This window comes from Biomphalaria glabrata, chromosome 10, assembly GCF_947242115.1.
Source record: "Biomphalaria glabrata chromosome 10, xgBioGlab47.1, whole genome shotgun sequence".
NCBI lineage: Eukaryota > Metazoa > Mollusca > Gastropoda > Planorbidae > Biomphalaria > Biomphalaria glabrata.
In genome coordinates this window covers 26,149,401-26,173,267 of record NC_074720.1, presented here as the reverse complement: position 1 = coordinate 26,173,267, position 23,867 = coordinate 26,149,401, and the positions used below count along the sequence as shown (strand labels likewise).

Genomic DNA, 23,867 nt, shown 5'->3' with positions numbered 1-23,867 from the left:
TGAAGTCATCGTTTTACTGTAATTGTTTCTATAGAAACAATGCATAGAACAGTACAAACATTGAAATAATATATAATTAGAATGAATGATAATCACAATTATAAATATGTATCAAAAGAAAACTACTGAGACATGCCAATAAACTAAAACAATTGTAAAAATAAAACAAAAGAAAGCAAATTCACAAAAAAAAAAAACAACAGATAATTGGATGGATTGTTTCAATTGTAGATAACAGTGAGTTTTGAACAAACTGAAAACAATACATTAATATACTTTTAAAATAAAATACCTAGACTTATAGTTGAGCATTATCACATTTTTAAGCTATTCCCATCCCTCAATGCCAATGAAGTGACATTCATTTGTTTCTTTAGTTCCAAGTTTCAATTCATAATAACCAACTGGAATTTGCATTTCAATTTTCTTTAACATTCTGATATTTAATGAAAACAATATTAATTAGACAATGCTTCCTAATGACAAGAAATGAAAATTGACTATTAGTGTCCAAGATGTGCAGCTCATTTCAATGTAACTAATGAATAATCAAAGTCTTAAAGAGGCGTCATGACAGTGATTTAAATTCAGAGATATGGCGCCAAGTCAGAGATTTAAATTCAGAGGTATAGACAAAGATTTTAATTTAGAGATAGAGATGTACAGAAAGAGATTTGAATTCAAAAGTATATGCGTACAGATTTGAATTTTCAAGCAAAAATAAAATCCACAACAATGTTCAGAGAAATCAAATGAATTACAATAAAAAGTGATAATCCTAAATGACCAATGTATACACATGCTTCAACCTAACTCGACACAATGAAGGGAGAGTTTAAAGCCATTAGAAAAGTATAATTTAGATAACATCAAGATGGAACTGTAGTCAAGGTCACAGTATATTGGTAGGGCCATCTGTTCATCCTTAGATTCTCTATTGTGACTAGATTGAGCAGAAATGTCATTTGGAATGGAAAGAAGCAAAAAACAAAAATGCCTTTTATTACCCTACAAAGCTTGTATGATTGAAACAATCATACAAGCATTGAACTACACACTTAGATCTGCTTCACCAATACTACCAATAGTTATTGCCACCAAGTGACAGGCCAGTTGAAAAATAAGTCATAAAGCATAATAAGAAAAAAAAGTCAATGTTTTATAAATAAATTCAGTGTTAATAAAATGGAATGTACGTTTTAGTGAAACATTTTAATTACAGCAATACATTAATGTGCGTGCATATTCAACACACACAAAAAATCCTACTTCAGAAACTAGACATTTCAACATTTTCTTGAAAGAATCAAACAGACAATGGCTCTACTTGTAGGCTGTCTTCATCACCTAATAGAAAAAAAGCAACAGATCTTTTTTATTCATAAAAATAAAATAATAGTATAATAATAGTCCACAAAATTAAAGTGGAGTTTGTATCATAAATAATCATAGTAAAATTGGCTGAAGCTTATATCAAATACCATTTGCCTCAGAACTTTAATACATAAAACTAATAAAGATTATTTTACAAAATGGTTAATAAAATAATGGAAAAATAATTTGGCAATAAATAAATAAAAAAAAAGTGTTTATAAAACTAGAATTTGTCATTCATTAAAAACATAATTAAAGCATTTTTCATAGCCCACTCAGACCAACACTAAATACATTGAATAACGCAATACATAATTGAAAATAAACAAATCAATACACAATTGAAACTACTAATCAACAGCAAACAAGCCAATACATAAATTTAACTTAACAATAGGTTACAAATCTAAATTGGGAACAACTTTGAAAAAAAACAACTGAATTATTAAAAAGTTTAAACTATAAAGTATTTGGAACAAATCTTAAAGTTAATGTCACAAACACACAAGTCAGAAAATGAATTTTTTTTTGTTTGAATATTTACATTTCTGTACAAGTCTGGGTAAGAATAAAACAAAAAAAAAAACCTTACAAAAACATCAAATGAAAAATTAAACTTTTGGTATATGAAAATTCATTTCTCTGAAGTGGCATGATTGAAGATTCTTACATAATGAGATTCACACCAGATTATATCTTGACATTTTCACATGGGTGCCGGTAATGAGGAAGAGTCTTTAAAGTGAAGCAAATCAAAATGACTATCATTTGCTATTAAAATGAAAACAATCCATGGTTCAGTCCAATGTAAAACTAAGAGTTATTTAGAAAGGGGTACCGGTAATGAGGAAGAGTCTTTAAAGTGAAGCAAATCAAAATGACTATCATTTGCTATTAAAATGAAAACAATCCATGGTTCAGTCCAATGTAAAACTAAGAGTTATTTAGAAAGGGAGAGAATAACATTCTGAAATTGCTGTACTAAAAGGTAACACTCGAGATATGATGCTATAGATATTATCAATAGACATTATTTTACTTGCTTGTTAACGTTAACAAAAGTCATCTGAATGCTAAACTATTAAAAACATGTCTACATATGACCAAACATCCAGATCAGATTAAATTATTGTCACATATTAACAAGCATATATACTACAATGGCCCTCTGATATTATTGTCAAAGAATAAAGTAAGCAGTTGCTTTTTTTTTTTTTTGTAAATGAATTTGGTGATTATGTACAAAGTAGTTTCTGTCAAAAAATCAGAGATGAAATTCTGTTGATTGCTTCTGACATTTTAAACAATTTTGATCCTTTGAATATAAGTATATTGTACACTACATTGATCCTCTTTTAAGAAATCGACTTTTCCATCAGAAAGTTTGTTGATGATAGTACTATATACTAGATGTTTTTTGGATACAATGTATAAGTTCAGTGCGCCAATGACTCCTATAAGATAACAAATAGCCAACAATTTCAAATAGAGATCATGATAAAAGCAATCTGTCCACAAGACAATACAAAGATCATGATGTACTTGAAGTATAATGTCAACACTAGACACAAGGCTAAGACCAATGCTGGTTAAATGAAGTCCAGAAAAGCTTATAAAAAAAGCAGCACTTTTAAACAATTTTGGTTGACTTCGACAAAAAAAAAAAGTCTTACAGATTCCTTTATCCATCAAGGAGAATAACCTTATAATTGTCTTTATTGCACTCCTCTATATTCCCATTTGCATCTCAGCAAAGCTGTAGAAATTATCAATCTGAGTCTCAGCAGCTGCGACAGATTGACTGACAAATACAAGTCCAGTTGTTCCTTTCATTAATTCCAAGATCACAGACTGACAGAGTGACACACAATTGTCTCCATTCATCTGAATGCCAATGACTGGACCTGTAAACAGAATGTTTGTTTAGATATGAAGATATTAAAGAAATTTAGGAACATCTCTAGCATAACAATATCCCTTAGAATTGTACAGGTATATTTAGCAATTGCTAAAGTGGTTTTGTTAAACTAAGAATTTACTATTACTATGGATAGATTTAGTCAGTTTTAGCTGGTCATATAGATTTAGTCACAGTTCTAGCCAGTCATATAGATAGATTTAGTAACAGGTTCTAGCTGGCCATATAGATAGATTTAGTCAGTTTTAGCTGGTCAGATAGATATAGCCACAGTTTTTGCTGGTCATATAGATAGATTTAGTTACAATTCTAGCTGGTCATATGGATAGATTTAGTCACAGCTCTTGCTGGTCATAGGTCATATACATAGATTTAGCTGGTCAGATAGGTATAGTCAGTTTTTGCTGGTCATATAGATAGATTTAGTTACAGTTCTAGCTGGTCATATAGATAAATTTAGTCAGTTTTAGCTGGTCAGATAGATATCATCACAGTTCTAGCTGGTCATTTAGATGGATTTAGTCAGTTTTAGCTGGTCAGATAGATATAGATAGATTTAGTTACAGTTCTTGTTGGTCATATGGATAGATTTAGTCACAGCTCTTGCTGGTCATATAGATAGATATAGTCAGTTTTTGCTGGTCCTATAGATAGATTTAGTCACAGTTCTAGATGGTCATATAGATAGATTTAGTCACTGTCCTAGCTGAAAGATTTAGTCTGAGTTTTAGCTGATTGGAGGCGCAGTGGATCCAGGGTTTGAATCCTAGTGAATACTGGGATTTTTAGTCTTGGAATCTTAGGGCACATCTGAGTCCACCCAGCTCTAATGGGTGGGGGAAAAAGTAAAAGCAGTTGGTCATTGAGCAGGCCACATGACACCCTAGTTAACTGTAGGCCACAGAAACAGATGACCTTTACATCATCTGCCCTATAGACCACAAGGTCTGAAAGGGTAACATTACTTTTTTTTTTACTTTAGCTGATCATATAGAAAGATTTAATCAGAGTTTTAGCTAGTCATATAGAAAGATTTTATCAGAGCTCTAGCTGGTCATATACATAGATTTATACATAGATTTAGTCGTCAGTATTTATTCTTAGTTTTTTTTTTCTAGCCTTCAGTTTGCTTCATTTTTTTGTGTCAGTTAAGTTTGCAAAGAGGTGCTGATTTAATGTTTTGATTCAATAGTGATCCTTCAAAAACTAAAAACAATTAGGATTTGGTCATGAAAACATTTTAATCTTGCTATGAAACTGCACAATACAATTTTTAATTTCTGTCAATATGTATACCAGTGAAGCATGGGGGAAAATGAAAATAATGAATCTTGGATTAATATTTTTCCATTAAAAAAAAATCCTTTTTAATTGCCTTAAGCTGACTCTTATTTAGCAGACAGTTTGTAGGTGGGCAAGCCAAGTATTTGCAATGCAAATGCTTAGATATCCCAGGATTCTTTTCAAGTTGAGACCCAATCAGAATTAGGAGATCATTAATTAACAAATCCTATACAAAGTTTTCTTTTTAATTGTTTAATATACATACAGTCTTTAATATAATCTTTACATCAACATGGAAACGTCAGATACCCTTTACCTGGTTTAGCCGGCCAGTCAAAGCCGTTTCTGGGGTATGGCAGCTGTGCATGCTACAACTACTAGGAGCCAAGGTGAGAGCTGGGTACCAAGTGGGGACCAAGAGTGAGCCAAGCTACCCTAGAGGTGCTACCCCTCCTAGATACCCCATAAACAGTCTTAGATAAAATCTTCATATAACATTTAATTATTTTATTTTACTCTAGATATTTTTCAATTCTTTTTGTCTAATTCTCTCTACACAAGGCTTATCTCCCCTTAGCCTGGTAAGTTGTTTTTTCTATATATTCTATATAAAAACAATATTAATTAATTAAAATGGTCAATTTTTCCATTGATTCATCTTTTGTTAAGGGCAATAAACATACTTCCATCTTGATCCCAGAAAGTGGGTGAAATAGTGTGTACAATATTTGTACGGTGTGTACCAGATATAATTTTTGTAAAATATATTTAAGAAAAAAAACAATTGTGGCATGCATCTAAAATATCAAATGTGATTAAAATTATAATTATAAGGAGTACTTAAATGTCATCCAGTTTGAGGGAGCTGTTTTGATGACATTTTATAATATAGATTATTAACTCTTACTCTGCTTCCTTGTTTGGTGCAATGCTGAGTCCAGGCAGAGAATGCATGAAAGTATCCAGGTCAGTTTTCCGATGTGTTCAACCTTCGGAGCATACTGTCCCATTCTAAAACCAAAGAAGCCATCTAAGGCCCCTAAAACGCTTCAATCAAAGAAGCCTCTGATCCATAATGGGCATACACTGGCAGGACTACCTTACAAATAACCATGTTCTACTGGATGCTGGTGTGGATAGTATAGAAGCACTACTTACCACTTGACAACTGCAATAGGTTGGTCACTGCTTAGGGGATGACCACATTCCAAAAGCGATCTTTTATGGCAAGATTAAAAGAGGATAGCGTGTCAGAGGTACCCCCTAAGCTCTATAAAAATCAACTGAGGCAACATTTCACTCTCACTGCTAAAGAAGAAATTATCTGGCAGCAGAAGGCCTCCAAAAGAAATATTTGGAGAGCTTTCATGAAGGCCAAAGGACACATTAGAGACATAAAGAAAAGTCCTAGTTGAAGACAGGCAGAGAAGACATAAAGAAAAGTCTTAGTTGAAGCCAGGCACAGAAGACACAAAAAAAGCCTTAGTTGAAGACAGGCACAGAAGACACAAAGAAAAGTCTTAGTTGAAGACAGGCACAGAAGACACAAAGAAAAGCCTTAGTTGAAGACAGGCACAGAAGACATAAAGAAAAGTCTTAGTTGAAGACAGGCACAGAAGACATAAAGAAAAGTCTTAGTTGAAGCCAGGCACAGAAGACACAAAGAAAAGTCTTAGTTGAAGCCAGGCACAGAAGACACAAAGAAAAGCCTTAGTTGAAGACAGGCACAGAAGACATAAAGAAAAGTCTTAGTTGAAGCCAGGCACAGAAGACACAAAGAAAAGCCTTAGTTGAAGACAGGCACAGAAGACAAAGAAAAGTCTTAGTTGATGACAGGCACAGAAGACATAAAGAAAAGTCTTAGTTGAAGACATGCACAGAAGACACACAGAAAAGTCTTAGTTGAAGACAGGCAGAGAAGACATAAAGAAAAGCCTTAGTTGAAGACAGGCACCGAAGACATAAAGAAAAGCCTTATTTTAAGACCAGGCACAGAAGACAAAAAGAAAAGTCTTAGTTGAAGACAGGCACAGAAGACATAAAGAAAAGCCCTAGTTGAAGACAGGCACAGAAGACACAAAGAAAAGCCCTAGTTGAAGACAGGCACAGAAGACACACAGAAAAGTCTTAGTTGAAGACAGGCACAGAAGACATAAAGAAAAGTCTTAGTTGAAGTCAGGCACAGAAGACACACAGAAAAGTCTTAGTTGATGACAGGCACAGAAGACATAAAGAAAAGTCTTAGTTGAAGACAGGCACAGAAGACATAAAGAAAAGTCTTAGTTGAAGTCAGGCACAGAAGACATAAAGAAAAGTCTTAGTTGATGACAGGCACAGAAGACAAAGAAAAGCCTTAGTTGAAGACAGGCACAGAAGACAAAGAAAAGTCTTGGTTGATGACAGGCACAGAAGACATAAAGGAAAGTCTTAGTTGAAGACAGGCACAGAAGACAAAGAAAAGTCTTAGTTGATGACAGGCACAGAAGACATAAAGAAAAGTCTTAGTTGAAGACAGGCACAGAAAACACACAGAAAAGTCTTAGTTGATGACAGGCAGAGAAGACATGAAGAAAAGTCTTAGTTGATGACAGGCACAGAAGACATAAAGAAAAGTCTTAGTTGAAGCCAGGCACAGAAGACACACAGAAAAGTCTTAGTTGAAGCCAGGCACAGAAGACATAAAGAAAAGTCTTAGTTGAAGCCAGGCACAGAAGACATAAAGAAAAGTCTTAGTTGAAGACTGGCACAGAAGACACACAGAAAAGTCTTTGTTGAAGCCAGGCACAGAAGACAAAGAAAAGTCTTAGTTGAAGACAGGCACAGAAGACAATGAAAAGTCTTAGTTGAAGCCAGGCACAGAAGACATAAAGAAAAGTCTTAGTTGAAGCCAGGCACAGAAGACACACAGAAAAGTCTTAGTTGAAGCCAGGCACAGAAGACATAAAGAAAAGCCTTAGTTGAAGACAGGCACAGAAGACACACAGAAAAGTCTTAGTTGATGACAGGCAGAGAAGACACACAGAAAAGTCTTAGTTGAAGCCAGGCACAGAAGACACAAAGAAAAGTCTTAGTTGAAGCCACGCACAGAAGACACACAGAAAAGTCTTAGTTGAAGACATGCACAGAAGACACACAGAAAAGTCTTAGTTGAAGACAGGCAGAGAAGACATAAAGAAAAGCCCTAGTTGAAGACAGGCACAGAAGACATAAAGAAAAGTCTTAGTTGAAGTCAGGCACAGAAGACATAAAGAAAAGTCTTAGTTGATGACAGGCACAGAAGACAAAGAAAAGCCTTAGTTGAAGACAGGCACAGAAGACAAAGAAAAGTCTTGGTTGATGACAGGCACAGAAGACATAAAGGAAAGTCTTAGTTGAAAACAGGCACAGAAGACATAAAGAAAAGTCTTAGTTGAAGCCAGGCACAGAAGACACACAGAAAAGTCTTAGTTGAAGCCAGGCACAGAAGACATAAAGAAAAGTCTTAGTTGAAGCCAGGCACAGAAGACACACAGAAAAGTCTTAGTTAAAGCCAGGCACAGAAGACATAAAGAAAAGTCTTAGTTGAAGCCAGGCACAGAAGACACACAGAAAAGTCTTTGTTGAAGCCAGGCACAGAAGACACACAGAAAAGTCTTAGTTGAAGACAGGCAGAGAAGACATAAAGAAAAGCCCTAGTTGAAGACAGGCACAGAAGACATAAAGAAAAGTCTTAGTTGAAGTCAGGCACAGAAGACATAAAGAAAAGTCTTAGTTGATGACAGGCACAGAAGACAAAGAAAAGCCTTAGTTGAAGACAGGCACAGAAGACAAAGAAAAGTCTTGGTTGATGACAGGCACAGAAGACATAAAGGAAAGTCTTAGTTGAAGACAGGCACAGAAGACATAAAGAAAAGTCTTAGTTGAAGCCAGGCACAGAAGACACACAGAAAAGTCTTAGTTGAAGCCAGGCACAGAAGACATAAAGAAAAGTCTTAGTTGAAGCCAGGCACAGAAGACACACAGAAAAGTCTTAGTTAAAGCCAGGCACAGAAGACATAAAGAAAAGTCTTAGTTGAAGCCAGGCACAGAAGACACACAGAAAAGTCTTTGTTGAAGCCAGGCACAGAAGACAAAGAAAAGTCTTAGTTGAAGACAGGCACAGAAGACAATGAAAAGTCTTAGTTGAAGACAGGCACAGAAGACATAAAGAAAAGTCTTAGTTGAAGTCAGGCACAGAAGACATAAAGAAAAGTCTTAGTTGATGACTGGCACAGAAGACAAAGAAAAGTCTTAGTTGAAGCCAGGCACAGAAGACACACAGAAAAGTCTTAGTTGAAGCCAGACACAGAAGACATAAAGAAAAGCCTTTGTTGAAGCCAGGCACAGAAGACACAAAGAAAAGCCTTAGTTGAAGACAGGCATAGAAGACACAAAGAAAAGCCCTAGTTGAAGACAGGCACAGAAGACACAAAGAAAAGCCTTAGTTGAAGACAGGCATAGAAGACACAAAGAAAAGCCCTATCGACGGTTCAAACCCTGCCCGCTCCCATCCCCCGTCGTCCTGCGGGAGGTTTGGACTAGGAAGTAAACTATCTTCAACTCTGAAGGAACATCCGAAACAATGTAAAACAAAAAACAAAAACAGGCAGAGAAGACACAAAGAAAAGCCTTAGTTGAAGACAGGCACAGAAGACACACAGAAAAGCCTTAGTTGATGACAGGTACAGAAGACACACAGAAAAGCCTTAGTCGAAGACAGGCACAGAAGACACACAGAAAAGCCTTAGTTGAAGACAGGTACAGAAGACACACAGAAAAGCCTTAGTTGAAGACAGGCACAGAAGACACAGAAAAGCCTTAGTTGAAGACAGGTACAGAAGACACACAGAAAAGTCTTAGTTGAAGACAGGCAGAGAAGACATAAAGAAAAGCCTTAGTTGAAGACAGGCACCAAAGACATAAAGAAAAGCCTTAGTTGAAGACAGGCACAGAAGACATAAAGAAAAGTCTTAGTTGAAGACAGGCACAGAAGACATAAAGAAAAGCCTTTGTTGAAGCCAGGCACAGAAGACACAAAGAAAAGCCTTAGTTGAAGACAGGCATAGAAGACACAAAGAAAAGCCCTAGTTGAAGACAGGCACAGAAGACACAAAGAAAAGCCTTAGTTGAAGACAGGCATAGAAGACACAAAGAAAAGCCCTAGTTGAAGACAGGCACAGAAGACACAAAGAAAAGCCTTAGTTGAAGACAGGCATAGAAGACAAAGAAAACTTACATAGACCACAGCAGACAATGGCTTTGTTTGCATCAGATGTGGAAAAATGTGCAGGTTGCAACTAGGTTAGCCATGTGAGACAATGCACTCATCCTTAACCTTTAGAATTGTTGACATTGACATTATTATTATAATATATGCAAAATTGATTCACCTTGCTGTACAGCCTTCACATAAGAATCAGATCCGAAAACTCTTCTAGCATCCTCTGGGCCCATGGAGACTTCTTTTGTTTGAACAAGTATACAATTAGCCTGAATAAAAATTAAAGCATAATAGAAAATATAAACCAATAGTGAAAGGATAAGATAGAAATATTCCAATCTTATTAGAACATTGAATTCAAGATTCTCTAATGTTCATTTTTTTAAATCCTATATAAATATGTTAGTGTACAAAATAAGCTGTTCCTACAGCCCAAGAATTAAGGAAGAGATGAGTAATTCACATGGTTAAACAGATAGCCCTAAATATATTCATTAGACTTCTAATAATAAACAATTGCAATATTTTTCCTATTACAACTTTCACTGTGTCACAGCCTCTAATTTCCAAAACAGACTGTAATGTTGAAGTAAAAGATATCTCTTCTGATTGGGTCCATAACTAGTCTCATTCTCAAATGTGCCTAAGTGATTTTTTCACACACTCTCCTGACTCCATAATCAACTTCTTCACATCTGTCAGTGGTGCATACTTATATTTTTCTATGGTCAATTCTTTTTGTGTGCTGAATCCTAGAATTCACCTTCTATGGTGAATTTGTTTTGTTGAGTCTCTTGCTCAAAATGATGGAATTGATTCTTTTGCTCTTTTCTAGTGTTGGTTCACCCACTGTTTAGGATGAGTGGTGTGAACTGTTACTACAATCCTACAGTAGTTTAGATAAAATAGTTTGTAGAGTAGCATTGCAAAAGATGATGGATCCCTGCACAGGAGCCAGCTGTGTTGCATCCTTTTTTACCTAGAGTGCAGAATATGACTGGTGTTGTGTTGGTAGTGTGACACTGTTTTACTGAAAATTAATATATATAAATATATTATCATTATCTGGAATATTGTTCATAGCACCAATATGCGATGTTATCATTTAGTTCATAGTAAATAAGTCATCATATTAAATGTTATATTGATTTTGTTGACAGCTCATCAGTTATTCATTAAGTACAAATGGTTACATTGAATGTCAGGGACCCAAGCAAACAAGCCAAGGCTTAAAACATACCCTGAAAACTAATACATTTGATAGCAAGTCTAATGAATCATGGATATTGTCTAGACCTTTAGCTTCAGAATGTTTCAAGATATTATCCATTTAGCTTTCTGGAATGTTATTGGTCTGCTGTCATTTTGTTGTCTTCACAAGCTTCACAAAGCTCGCCAGAAAGATCAGAGTTTTATTTTGGCCAAACCAGGATTAATTTAGAAAGTTAAATGTAGACATTGCAATGCTCAACAAAATGATCTGGTTCTAGCATCCTGACACTACTTTAAATGTGGACATGTTAGGTTGCATACATGAACAAGAAAATCAACAAAGAGACTTACATCATGGGATTTGATGGAATGAAGGAACTTTAAAGCTCTTTCACTGGAGCCGCCATCATTGAAAAACACAAGCAGACAGGACTAGAACAAAGAAAAGTCACTTCATTAGAATAGGCAGGCTTTTATATCAATATATAATTGCAAAACTACAAAGTTTGCTAATATTTGTTTGTGCTTTATTCATTATGTTACGATCTTTTAAAGCCAATCAGATGAATTATTTAGGTAATAGTAAAAAAAAAAGTAAAGTTCCCCTTTCAGACCTTGTGGTCTAGGCCAGATGATGTAAAGGTCATCTGTTTCTGTGGCCTAGGGTGAACAAGTGTGTCATGAGGCCAGCACAATCATTAGGTAATAAAGAATAGTCTCCCTTTTTTTGTAAAGGAAAAGGGAGGGGGAAGGGGCTGTCTTTTTTTTTTTATCTCTACACAATTCAATGAAACTTTAGAAAACAATTCTAAATTGCTTAGACATATTAATAATTTTGAAGGACATTACTAGGGATTTGTTATCCATAAAATGAGCATATAGTTCATTCCACGTTTGAAAACACAATGATATTAAAATGTATCATTAATTCTTTGATACAATTATAAAATAAATGTTCCCTCACTATAATTAGGTTATATCATTGCACACTTTATAAAATCAATGCAGTAGCTAGATTACTTCACAAATGACATAATCAAATGAGCCAAACTACCTCTCTGCTAAGTTTTGTCCTCTTGCCCCAGGTCATTGGGACCACACTATTGTTCTCATCAGTTTTGATCTGCATTGATTCAATCTCTTCCCCCTGTGGAACTGGGACAAAGTCCTCTACTTTTGAATCCTAAACAAAAGTAAATTACAAGAAATAGAACACATTCAATGGCTAAGACTTTTTAAAAATTCTTTACAATTTATTCTTCTTTTTTGTTTAAACTCTATAATACACTTGTCTTTTGTATTCATTAAATGTTGAGTGTGGGTCTTTGACCAAGCCATTGCTACCCAACTCATTCCTTCTAAAAACTCTTCCATTCTTCATACATGCACAAATACATAATGTAGAAAAAAACAGGCTGTGATCATTTGGACAAATGAATATCAATCTACAAAAGTGTTTTTTGATATTACACTATGTGATGCTAGAAGAACCTAACCTTTAAAACAAGAATGACTTATATTGCATATACATAAATGATGATAAAAAGTTCAAAACAAACAGTATGGCCATGTTTTCTTTATTAATGAGGCCACAGAAACATATTTCAAACCTTCAACAGGTTTTAAAATGTCTGACCATTCATTGTGTGTTTTTATTTCAAGAACGTTATGTAAATATAAGAAAACAAAAGTTCAAGAACAATTATTGCTTTATACTTTTATTCAGATTATAGCCACTAAGATTCGTTGTAAAAGGCTAGGTTTTACAATATAAAGAAAAATATTTTTAAAAAAACTAACCACTGGTAAATAGGAGAAATTGAGGTCCTCTCCTGGAACTGGTGTAAAGTCATGAATATTAGACCAATTATTATTGAAGATACTCAGTCCAGCTGACTTGAAGTGAGCTGAAACAGAAAATAAAAATAGCATCACACTTACTTCTGCAGCTTTGTTTGAGGGGAAATAAAAAAATAGTAGAAAGAAGGAAATCCTAGTTAGAACTAAATGATTTCTTGAAAATAAATAGACAAATACTATTATGTATTCAGTAAACAAAACCAAATCTAGTTCAAAAGTTCACAAAACTTAACAGCTATGAAAAAAAACAACCTAATTACATTATATGCTAAAAAAAACACACTTACAGTCCAGTTGTGAGTAGTAATATCTGTAACAGGCAAACTTCATGCGGCTGGAGGATTCAATGATTGGCTGCGTACCACACAGCAAGAAAGTGTCTATCTGAAAGCAGTCCCTGGTTCTAAACTGCTGGCATGCTACTACTACCCTGCACTGTTTACAGTCACGGATAAAGACACTGGAAGTGTAACAATAGATAAAGATCTCAACTTGAAAAGTAATAATTAAGCATAACTTGGAGATTTTAGATGATAATAATGAATGAATACATAGTCTATTTATTAGTGTTTTTTTTAACTTATAAAATTAAAGTCATCTTTATTTTTAAAAAAAAAGAAAAATTTTAAAAAACTTAAGTGAAGATAGTTAGTATTGCTAGAATAAGGATGTGTATATTAGTAGATATTAAAATCATTGTTTCATTTCTTGATAAAAAAAAGCTTCAAGTAATTAATAATTTATTAGTTTAGCCAATCTTACTGGATCTGGTACATTAATGTTTTATATCCATTAGAGAGTTTTAAATAACTATATAGGCAGAAAAGACATAACAAAATATCTCTTTCTTAGCAGAAGTAGATGTTTCTTAACACAGCGAATAGCACATGACCCCAGACAGGAAAGACATCTCAGGACTTTCAAGAGCCAGCAGACATGAGACAGGAAGCAGTAAGTAGACAGGAGGAGATTCTTTACCCAGAAAACATAAAACAGGAGATTCTTTACCCAGAAAACATAAAACAGGAGATTCTTTACCCAGAAAACATAAAACAGGAGATTCTTTACCTAACAGACATAAAGCAGAAGGTACAAAGTATATGCTTTGAATGAGGGCAGAAAGAAAATCACTTACAATGTATAAGTATTGTTAGGATGCGATTAGGAATTTTTTGTGAAAAATTATTTGTTTCATCAAAAAGGTAAAGTGAATATGACATGACTATTAAAAACAAGACGAGGATTTGAAATGTAATGAAAGTAAACACAGAATACTCTGCAGCTTTAGAGAGAGGTCGACTTTAGTTTCTAGAGTAGATAGACATTCGATGGTTCCCTTCATTACAGATTAATTTTGTTCAACATCGTTCATCAGCACTGAGTATTTTCTGCACTGTGTTATTTGTTATTTGAGCTTTACCTCCATTAAGACACAAGACACGGTGTGAAGGTTCCTAATAGTATTATTCAACAAAGCCTTGATAAAGATTGCCTAGCACTTAAGTTTTGAAAATGAGAATCTTACAATGCATCCCATGCAGTATGTCATTCATGTTTAGTTCTTTTGAATGTTTGCTAACACATGAAGTATTATAACCAATACCACTGTATAGCAAATAATTACTTTTATCAAAATGATGATGTTGGTAAAAAGAGTACAAACCTTGACTTGATTGGCCCAAGAAAGATGCTACAGTTGATACAGTCATCTACATTAACTGTTGCAATATGATCAAACACATAGATACTTGAGTCCTGGAAACAGAGTTGATGCTTTCTATAACTACTTGAAAACGTTTAACATAAAATGTTCAAACATTTACACAGAATTAGGAAGAATTGAATGTGTTCTCTATGTCCTTTTATACCAAATTGTCAACATTATTTTTATATGTTTCTACAGATATAAGGTTTAAATGAGCAATTCAATTTCTTTTTGTTTCCCACTATACTACATAAAAACAATGCCACATTTAAGCTTTACAGTTTATTCACTAGCTTAAATAATGTCACTGACAAGATGCACATTATTTAGAAAGACCTCAAGATTATGCTTGTCATATGAACATGTCACTTGAAATGATTTGAATTTCTAATACTTAATTACTTGCGATGAACTTTTAAATTTTTTACTTTTTAATTTTTTTTTTATTTTTTTTTTTTGGAATAAGCTCAAATGATTAAATGAGCAACTGACTTAAATAGTTCACTTATACCCTACATTGTTAAATTATGCACTATGTTCAACTCATAACAGTTTATGCTTCAGAATAAAAGAAAATGATAAAACCAAAAATGAGATCACTCAGAGAGATTCCATCAGATTTGTTCAGGAGTTCATGCCACACTTCCTGCTTGAAACTTTAGACCCCTCATACACACACCAACTGGACAGAAAATATGAAAAACATGCATATATGTAACCCTGCCGGACCAAGTTAAACAAGATGTTTGGGCCACGAGTCTTTGTTTTTGAGTCTTTGAACCAACTGGACAGAATGAAAGTCAGTTCTCTGTCTAAAAGGATTCCAAATAGAAGCAGACTTTTAGGCTAGAATGAAGCCAATGTCTGAGCACCACAGAAAAATCTTCTCATTTTATCTTCAATAAACTACCATTATTAGCTTCAACAAAATTAGTATTTCTTTCATTCCTGGTATCTATTCATTACCTTATGCATCCAATAGAGAAACAACTTTGTTTCCCCATGGGCCTATCTTTCTATAGACATTTGGGGAGGAGGAATTAGATCTAACTCTAGAATAGATATGTTGTTCTTTAAAAACTTAAGGTATTTACATCAATGATGAATGAGTAAGAGCAAGATTCAGTCTTCTGTTTCAAATGTTTGTATACTATACATTGTGAAATGATGAATGAGTAAGAGCAAGATTCAGTCTTCTGTTTCAAATGTTTGTATACTATACATTGTGAAATGATGAATGAGTAAGAGCAAGATTCAGTCTTCTGTTTCAAATGTTTGTATACTAGACATTGTGAAATGATGAATGAGTAAGAGCAAGATTCAGTCTTCTGTTTCAAATGTTTGTATACTATACATTGTGAAATGATGAATGAGTAAGAGCAAGATTCAGTCTTCTGTTTCAAATGTTTGTATACTATACATTGTGAAATGATGAATGAGTAAGAGCAAGATTCAGTCTTCTGTTTCAAATGTTTGTATACTAGACATTGTGAAATGATGAATGAGTAAGAGCAAGATTCAGTCTTCTGTTTCAAATGTTTGTATACTATACATTGTGAAATGATGAATGAGTAAGAGCAAGATTCAGTCTTCTGTTTCAAATGTTTGTATACTATACATTGTGAAATGATGAATGAGTAAGAGCAAGATTCAGTCTTCTGTTTCAAATGTTTGTATACTATACATTGTGAAATGATGAATGAGTAAGAGCAAGATTCAGTCTTCTGTTTCAAATGTTTGTATACTAGACATTGTGAAATGATGAATGAGTAAGAGCAAGATTCAGTCTTCTGTTTCAAATGTTTGTATACTATACATTGTGAAATGATGAATGAGTAAGAGCAAGATTCAGTCTTCTGTTTCAAATGTTTGTATACTATACATTGTGAAATGATGAATGAGTAAGAGCAAGATTCAGTCTTCTGTTTCAAATGTTTGTATACTATACATTGTGAAATGATGAATGAGTAAGAGCAAGATTCAGTCTTCTGTTTCAAATGTTTGTATACTAGACATTGTGAAATGATGAATGAGTAAGAGCAAGATTCAGTCTTCTGTTTCAAATGTTTGTATACTAGACATTGTGAAATGATGAATGAGTAAGAGCAAGATTCAGTCTTCTGTTTCAAATGTTTGTATACTATACATTGTGAAATGATGAATGAGTAAGAGCAAGATTCAGTCTTCTGTTTCAAATGTTTGTATACTATACATTGTGAAATGATGAATGAGTAAGAGCAAGATTCAGTCTTCTGTTTCAAATGTTTGTATACTATACATTGTGAAATGATGAATGAGTAAGAGCAAGATTCAGTCTTCTGTTTCAAATGTTTGTATACTATACATTGTGAAATGATGAATGAGTAAGAGCAAGATTCAGTCTTCTGTTTCAAATGTTTGTATACTAGACATTGTGAAATGATGAATGAGTAAGAGCAAGATTCAGTCTTCTGTTTCAAATGTTTGTATACTATACATTGTGAAATGATGAATGGCACAGTCCGTCTTTTCAAAAATGTAAATGAAGACAAACATTCTCTAGAGCTTGAAAACATCCACCAAGAGAATGCAATGTAAAAACACAAGAGAGAAGTATAAAGACAAATGTTAGAGAGATACATGAGTGTTAAAGAGTGATGCAAGAACACTACAGGAGAAGTGTAAGAACACTTTTAACCTGACAATTCTGTATTACTATTTGTTCACCATTCACAGAGCCAACATGTTTAATAACTGTTTCTCCTTTTTTGCCATCAATGATAAAATCACTGGCTCTTGACCTGTCACGTTTATCCCTATAAAGTGTAAAAAAAAAAAAAATGGAAATTAATTTTTTTATACGATGAGAATCAAAGAAAAAATTTTCATTTTAAATTTGAATCATACTTGCATTTTGCCATAGTTGATTTTTTTAAATTAATAAAATGGTTTTTATTTTCTTTATATATTGAAGTTTATTGAAAGAATATCATAATTGATATCAATAACAATCTTCTGATACAATTCAATTGTAATATTACTGTCTTCATCATGATAATATGTGGAATGTTAATTCATGGTCCTTCAAAATTTAGTAGTTTGCTTTTAAATGACAAAAGGGTTGTCTCTGAGGAGACTCTTGCTGAAATCCCACAGGAAACAGTAAAAGGGAACTTGATGAATGCACAAGTCTAGTTGAAAAGCTCATGAGACTTTAAGCAGCTGGCTCTAATTGTCTTCCAGCAGAACCTTTTAAAATGGGTGGTGCTGCTCTCTTGGAGAGGTTAGAAGACCTCACCACTCTGTACTGGGACAAAGTACTATCCAGCCTGAACTTTGTGATGCCCCTGTACAATAAAGGCAACAAGCCTGACTGCTCCAATTACCTTGAAATTACTTTATTTACAATAGTGGGATAAATTCTTGCCTGAAACTCCTTGACAGACTGACCAATTCTATAGTAGGCAATGCTATGTGCTCTCTGAAAGTCAGTTTAATTTTCAGGCTGGTAGAGGTACAATGGACAAGATTTTTTGTCTTGTGTCAAATACATAAAAAAAAATGCAGGCAGCAGAACCTGGACTAGTACACTGCCTTCATCAATCTCAACAAAGCATTTCACACAGTGAGTCGCGATGACTTGTGGAGGACTCTTATCTTGGTTTAAATGCCCTAGAAGATTCATCACTATTCAGAACAACTGCATATGGGTAAAAAAGGTCAAAACAGATACAATGATGACCTATCAGTTCATTTCTCTATAAAGAATGTGTGAAGCAGGGTTGTGTGCATTTTTTGTAATATTCTTTAGTGCAATGTTAAATAAAATTAGGGGACGTATGCATGAGGCAAGGGCATCCACACTATTGGTAGCATACATCACTTGCTCTCACATATACTTAAAGAGTCAGAGATGATTGCAACTGAGCTACTCTATAGTAGTAGTCTATACTTAGTCTTGTGTCTAGATCTAGATAATTTATTCTAGATTCTATTCAATCTATTGTATATTCAACTTCTTTTCTTATCTTCTTATCTTATATAATACAGACGTTACTTCAAAAAAGAAGTTGATTATGTCCTACGCGTCATGCATTTAGTCATGCATATTAACCAATGACTTAAATTCTGCCAAGTCACTGGTTTTCCTGGCTAGCTCAGGCAACTCATTCCATGCTCTAATAGCACTAGCAGACCTGCCTACCAAAGAAAGTCCAAATGCGTAACGCTGATGGTCAAAATGCGTATTTTGGCACCAGAATGCGTAACACTTACGCGATCCACTATTTTGTCATATATATATATATATATATATATATATATATATATATATATATATATATAATATTAGATTTAGATGTCATGATTAGATCTACAATCTAAATCTAGATCAATACGACAATAGAGATAATATCTAGACTAGATCTGGATCTATGTCTATATAATAAATATAATCTACGCTAGTCGCTAGATCTGGGCTCAAGAGTGTTACAGATGCCGTGGATCCGCTACAAACGTAGGTCTACTCTCCAAACTTTCGTAGGCCTACCTTCATCCTTGATCTATTCTATACTAAGAATCTAGTCTAGATCGAGACTAGATGGTAGTAGATGTTATCGATCTAGAATCTAGTCAATCTAAAATGATATTAATCATACTAGATCTACAACTAGATTGTAGGCTAGAGTAATTACTAATGTAGAGAATCATGACATAACGTAATGACTAGCTAGACTCTAGCTCTAGCTAGATCTATTTCTGTATAACAAGTTATCTAGCTCTAGAATCCAGATCTAGACTAGATATCTACAATGTCACTCAATGTGTTTTGAATCGATAGCATTTCGATATTTTTTTCTATACAAATAAATACGGGAATCAGGGATTCAACATAATTAATTTCTACTAATGAACTTACAAAAAAAAAAGTCACGTTGGTGTATCAGCTAACTGACGGTACCAACCTGGTACCAACCCGCCACTCCCTCACTCTCGCGTTCTTCATTTCTTGACTAAATCTAATTGCTATTAAGAACCAATCAACGTATAGATCTGGACACAATGTGTTCCCACACCTTTTCTGTTTATCCCCCCCCCCCCAACAGAACGGCTTAGCGTGACCTCCGTGACCGCTCGTAAGCTAGTCAAGAGAGGGGGGAAAGGATACGAAATGCGTAACGCGACGGGTTAAATGCGTATTTGCGTACTGACGGTCATTTTTGGGAGATTTTGCGTAACGAATACGCATTTTGCGTAACGGTAGGCAGGTCTGCACTAGGGAAGAAGGAGTATTTGTACAAATTTGTCCTAGCACATGGGACGAGGAATGTGTCTTTATCTTTGTGTCTTTCAGAGTATTTTATTAAATTTTGTTTTTGTATTTGAAGATTATGGTTCAGTGTTTTATGTATGATTGCTACTTTACTTTTGAGCCTTCTGTCCTGAAGGCTTTCTAAATTTAGTGATTTTACTAAAGGTGTTACTCTAGTCTAGTCAAATGTGAATATTTGTTTGTTATGAATCTCACGGCTCTATTTTGTGTCTGTTCCAGTTTCTTAATGTTTTCTTGAGTTGAGGGGTCCCAAACGGAGGATGCATATTCTATTATTGGCCTAACCAAGGTTAAATAACATTTTAGTTTTATGTTCTTATTTGATTTATAGAAATTTCTTTTAATAAATCCAAATGCTTTGTTGATTTTTTTGTAGTTTCATCAATATGTGGATTCCATGACAGTTTTTCATTTATTATAACACCTAGGTATTTTGCGTTTTTAGTCTGTGTTACTGGTTTGCCATGAATAAGATAAGTGGCATTAATTTGTTTTAGTTTTTTTGTTACTCTTAACAACTGTCATTTTTCTGGGTGGAAAGACATGCTCCAATTTGATTCCCATTTCTGTAATTCATCTAATTCTCTTTGTAAAATATCTGTGTCTTGTGTTGTTTTTATTGTTCTATATATTATGCAATCGTCTGCAAATAATCTGACTTTTGTTCCTGAAGTAATGCAATTTGGTAAATCATTTATGTAAATTAAAAATAGTAGTGGACCCAAGACTGTTCCTTGAGGTACACCTGAGTTTACTGTTATCTGTGTTGATTTAGAGCCATTTATTATTACAGTTTGTTCTCTCCCTATCAGAAAATCTTTAATCCACTGATGCAGTGGACCATTAATGCCGAAATATTTTAATTTTTTAAGCAAACTATGGTGGTGAACCTTGTCAAAAGCATTAGAAAAATCTAGTAAGATAGCATCTATTTGTTCACTATTATCTAAACCTTTTGAAAAATCATCAATTAGTCCTATTAGTTGTGTTTCACATGATCTATATTTCCTAAAGCCATGTTGGTATGGTGTGAGGACATTATGTTTGTCTAAGTGGTTTATGATGTTGCTACATATTATGTGTTCTAGGATTTTACATGTGATGCTGGTAAGTGATACTGGTCTGTAGTTTCCTGGGTCAGATTTTTCTCCTTTTTTAAAATAGGGGGGTGACATTAGCTTCTTTCCAGTCCTTTGGTACTCTGCCCTGGTTAAGTGAAGCCTGAAAGAGTATTTTGAACACTGGGGCTAGCTCATTGCTTAGTTCTTTGAGTAATCTAGCTGGAATACCATCAGGTCCAGACGCTTTATTTGGTTTGGTGTTGGCTAATAGTTTTTTAATTCCATTTTCTTGTACTACTATATCTTCTATGTTGTCTACTTGGTTCAAATTCAGTAATATGTCTTTGTTTCCTGGGGCTGAGAATGCTGATGCAAAGTATTTGTTTAGGATGTTTGCTTTAGTTTCATTATCATTATGTATTATGTTATGTTCATCTTTTAATGGCGCTATGCCTGTTGTTTCCATTTTCTTAGACTTAATGTATGACCATAGGTTTTTGTTGTTATCTTTAGATATTACATTGTTTATGTATTGACTCTGCAGCTGTCTGCTTACTTTTTGGGTTAAGTGTTTAATTTTTATATACTTTTTGTAAACTCTTTCTGCATTAGTTTTTTTAAATTTTCTATATAGGTTTTCCTTCTGTTTACAAAGCTTCTTTAGTCTATTATTAAACCAGCATTTATTTTTATTTTGTTTGATGTGTATTTAGTTGGTATATGAGTTTCTATAATGCTTTTAAGATGGTTTTTAATGAAATTCCAGAGGTCATTGACTGGTTGGTTAATGTCTTTTTCTAATAAGAATGTTTGTTGAAAGTTTAATGCAGCTTGGTGTAGTTGTGTTAGGTTACATTTATTCCAGAGTAAGATTTTTCTTTTGGGTTAGCAACTTAGCTAGACTAGAATAGATACTAGATCTAGATTTTAATCAAGAGTTTAGTCTAGAATACTGAATTGATCTAAGACTCAAGATCTAGATTGAAAGAATCTAATTCTAGTATTTCTGGTCTTAATCTGAAGACTGAAGAATTGAATTCAACTTTAATTAATAGATTCTAGAATCTAGATCTACTTTATATCTTTATAGATCTATATACTATCTTAACTATCTAGACTAGTCTTTAATTAAATTTAAAATTATTAATAATTTTCAGCTCACCAAGAATAAACTTTGGGTTCTTCTGTTGTTTCTTCCAAAGGCATTTGCCCGTTATTTTTCTTCAAACAAGACAGTATACAACCCATTATTAATTCAAAGGTTGCAAGTTTGCTAGATCTAGATCTAGAATTGGATATGTTAGTATGTAGATGCTATATCTATATCATATCTATACCCCCGGCTTGTCAAAGCTTGATTGGAAACATAACAAGCCAAAAATAAATGGAAGAGCTGGAGTAAATGCCGATATCACCAATGGTTGGCTAATATTATATATTATTTTTTTGCAAGCACACGTCTATTCATATGTAATCGTTTGTTTGTTGTTGTGTATCTAGCTAGAACAGTTGTCTTGGAAATCAGTGCTGACAAAAAAAGCAAAGTACAATTAAGATTCTTGATCTTTGTGTAGAAGATAAAATGCGAGCTGCTGCATAAAGTTATATGGCCAAACATTAGATTAGAAGTTAGACGTTGACTCCAAGAGTGTAGCCAGGATGTTTTTTTTCAAGAAGGGGGCGGGGGTTGGGAGGGAATTTTTTCTCCCCCCCCCCCCCCGCCCCGCCCAAATTAGTATATATGCATGTATACGTGTGTGTGTGCGTGTACATAATTAATCCTTATTACATTCTGACCCTTCATTGTGTGTGTGTACGTGTACATAATCTTTATTAAATTCTGACCCACTTTTATACACAGTCCTGACTTACACACTTCGTTTCATACACAGGCACACACACTGCACTACTAGCCACTCAAAACACATACACTTTTACTATCACATCTCCCTCCTAGAAAGCATTTAGACATTAATCGACTATACAAATGATTTCTCTGTCTCACTATAAACATACGGACATTAGTAAACTGAATAGCCTACATGTTAAACACAACAGAATGTTCAATTGATAATATTATCAATAGTAACAATGTAAATTATAAAATGTGTAGTAAAAAAAAACAACAAGAGTTTAGGTTTACTTGAGAGACATTGATTATATCTAAATTGCATAATAATAAAAAGATGTACATGTATTTACTGGACCTCATTCACCAATCGTAAACAAACAACATTTAGCCACGTGATTCTATATATCTTATATACAAATTATGTAATCCATACAGGCTGTCACGTGATATGTAGCCTATTTTTCATTGTTTTATCAATATTATGACGTGGCTAAATGTGTTTATTTACGTAACATACTGGTGGCCGAACTTGCTAGCCATATCGAGTTATCAGTGGCGGCGGATCGGTACTGGTAGTCTGTTCCTGTTGCATGTTTGTATCGCTCCTTTTCTCTGGCTGTGTAGGTTGACTATTGATGACTGTCTCTGTGGTGTCCATTTCAAAAATATCAGGCATGACCCTTGACCTTGTACATGTGTCTCTTTCTATTTCTTCAGTATGTTACCCCATTCGGTGTTTTTACCCAGTTGGATCTTGGGGTCTCCGCTTCACAATGTCCCGCAAACCTATGCCTCGCTCTGTCACCTTGCCAAGGAATCGACTCCCAGTTCGGCATAGGATTTCCTTGATTGAGACACGATCTCTATAACTGACTCCTATAATCCGTCTTAACCATCTTTGTTGAGCCACATTTAAGGTTTTTACTTTCGGTAGATGACTATTCACTGCATTTTATTAATGGAGCCCAGCCACTGGTAGAAATGTGTAACCTCTCACGACTACGCTATTGGAATTAGGTGACTGTAGTTTGCTTTAGATTGTATATCAAAA

General features: G+C 34.1%; 1 protein-coding gene across 2 annotated transcripts; it reads right to left on the bottom strand.

The window, feature by feature from the left end:
* LOC106054440 (protein XRP2-like) lies at nt 1-22,348 on the bottom strand. Of its 2 annotated transcripts, XR_001215421.2 has the most exons (10): nt 22,127-22,348; nt 17,270-17,387; nt 14,551-14,642; nt 13,175-13,347; nt 12,828-12,934; nt 12,082-12,210; nt 11,379-11,459; nt 9,985-10,084; nt 3,048-3,278; nt 1-1,347 (listed from the first exon to the last, which is right to left on the bottom strand). XR_001215421.2 is itself a non-coding variant. In XM_013210292.2 (9 exons), exons 1-9 carry the CDS (start codon nt 22,210-22,212, stop codon nt 3,103-3,105), a joined length of 1,062 nt encoding a protein of 353 aa, XP_013065746.1. In that variant the 5' UTR covers nt 22,213-22,348; the 3' UTR covers nt 1-3,102. The 2 variants fall into 2 exon arrangements, 1 of the variants encoding a protein (XP_013065746.1); XM_013210292.2 differs by having other exon boundaries at nt 1-3,278.
* Between the last annotated feature and the right edge of the window lie 1,519 nt (nt 22,349-23,867).

Excerpts from the sequence above, each read along its gene's own strand:
- LOC106054440 (XM_013210292.2), bottom strand. The coding sequence starts at position 22,212 with ATGGGTTGTATACTGTCTTGTTTGAAGAAAAATAACGGGCAAATGCCT. Across the intron at positions 17,388-22,126 it reads GAACCCAAAGTTTATTCTTG|GGATAAACGTGACAGGTCAA; the intron begins GTGAGCTGAAAA and ends TACACTTTATAG. Across the intron at positions 13,348-14,550 it reads CTTGGGCCAATCAAGTCAAG|TGTCTTTATCCGTGACTGTA; the intron begins GTTTGTACTCTT and ends TTACACTTCCAG.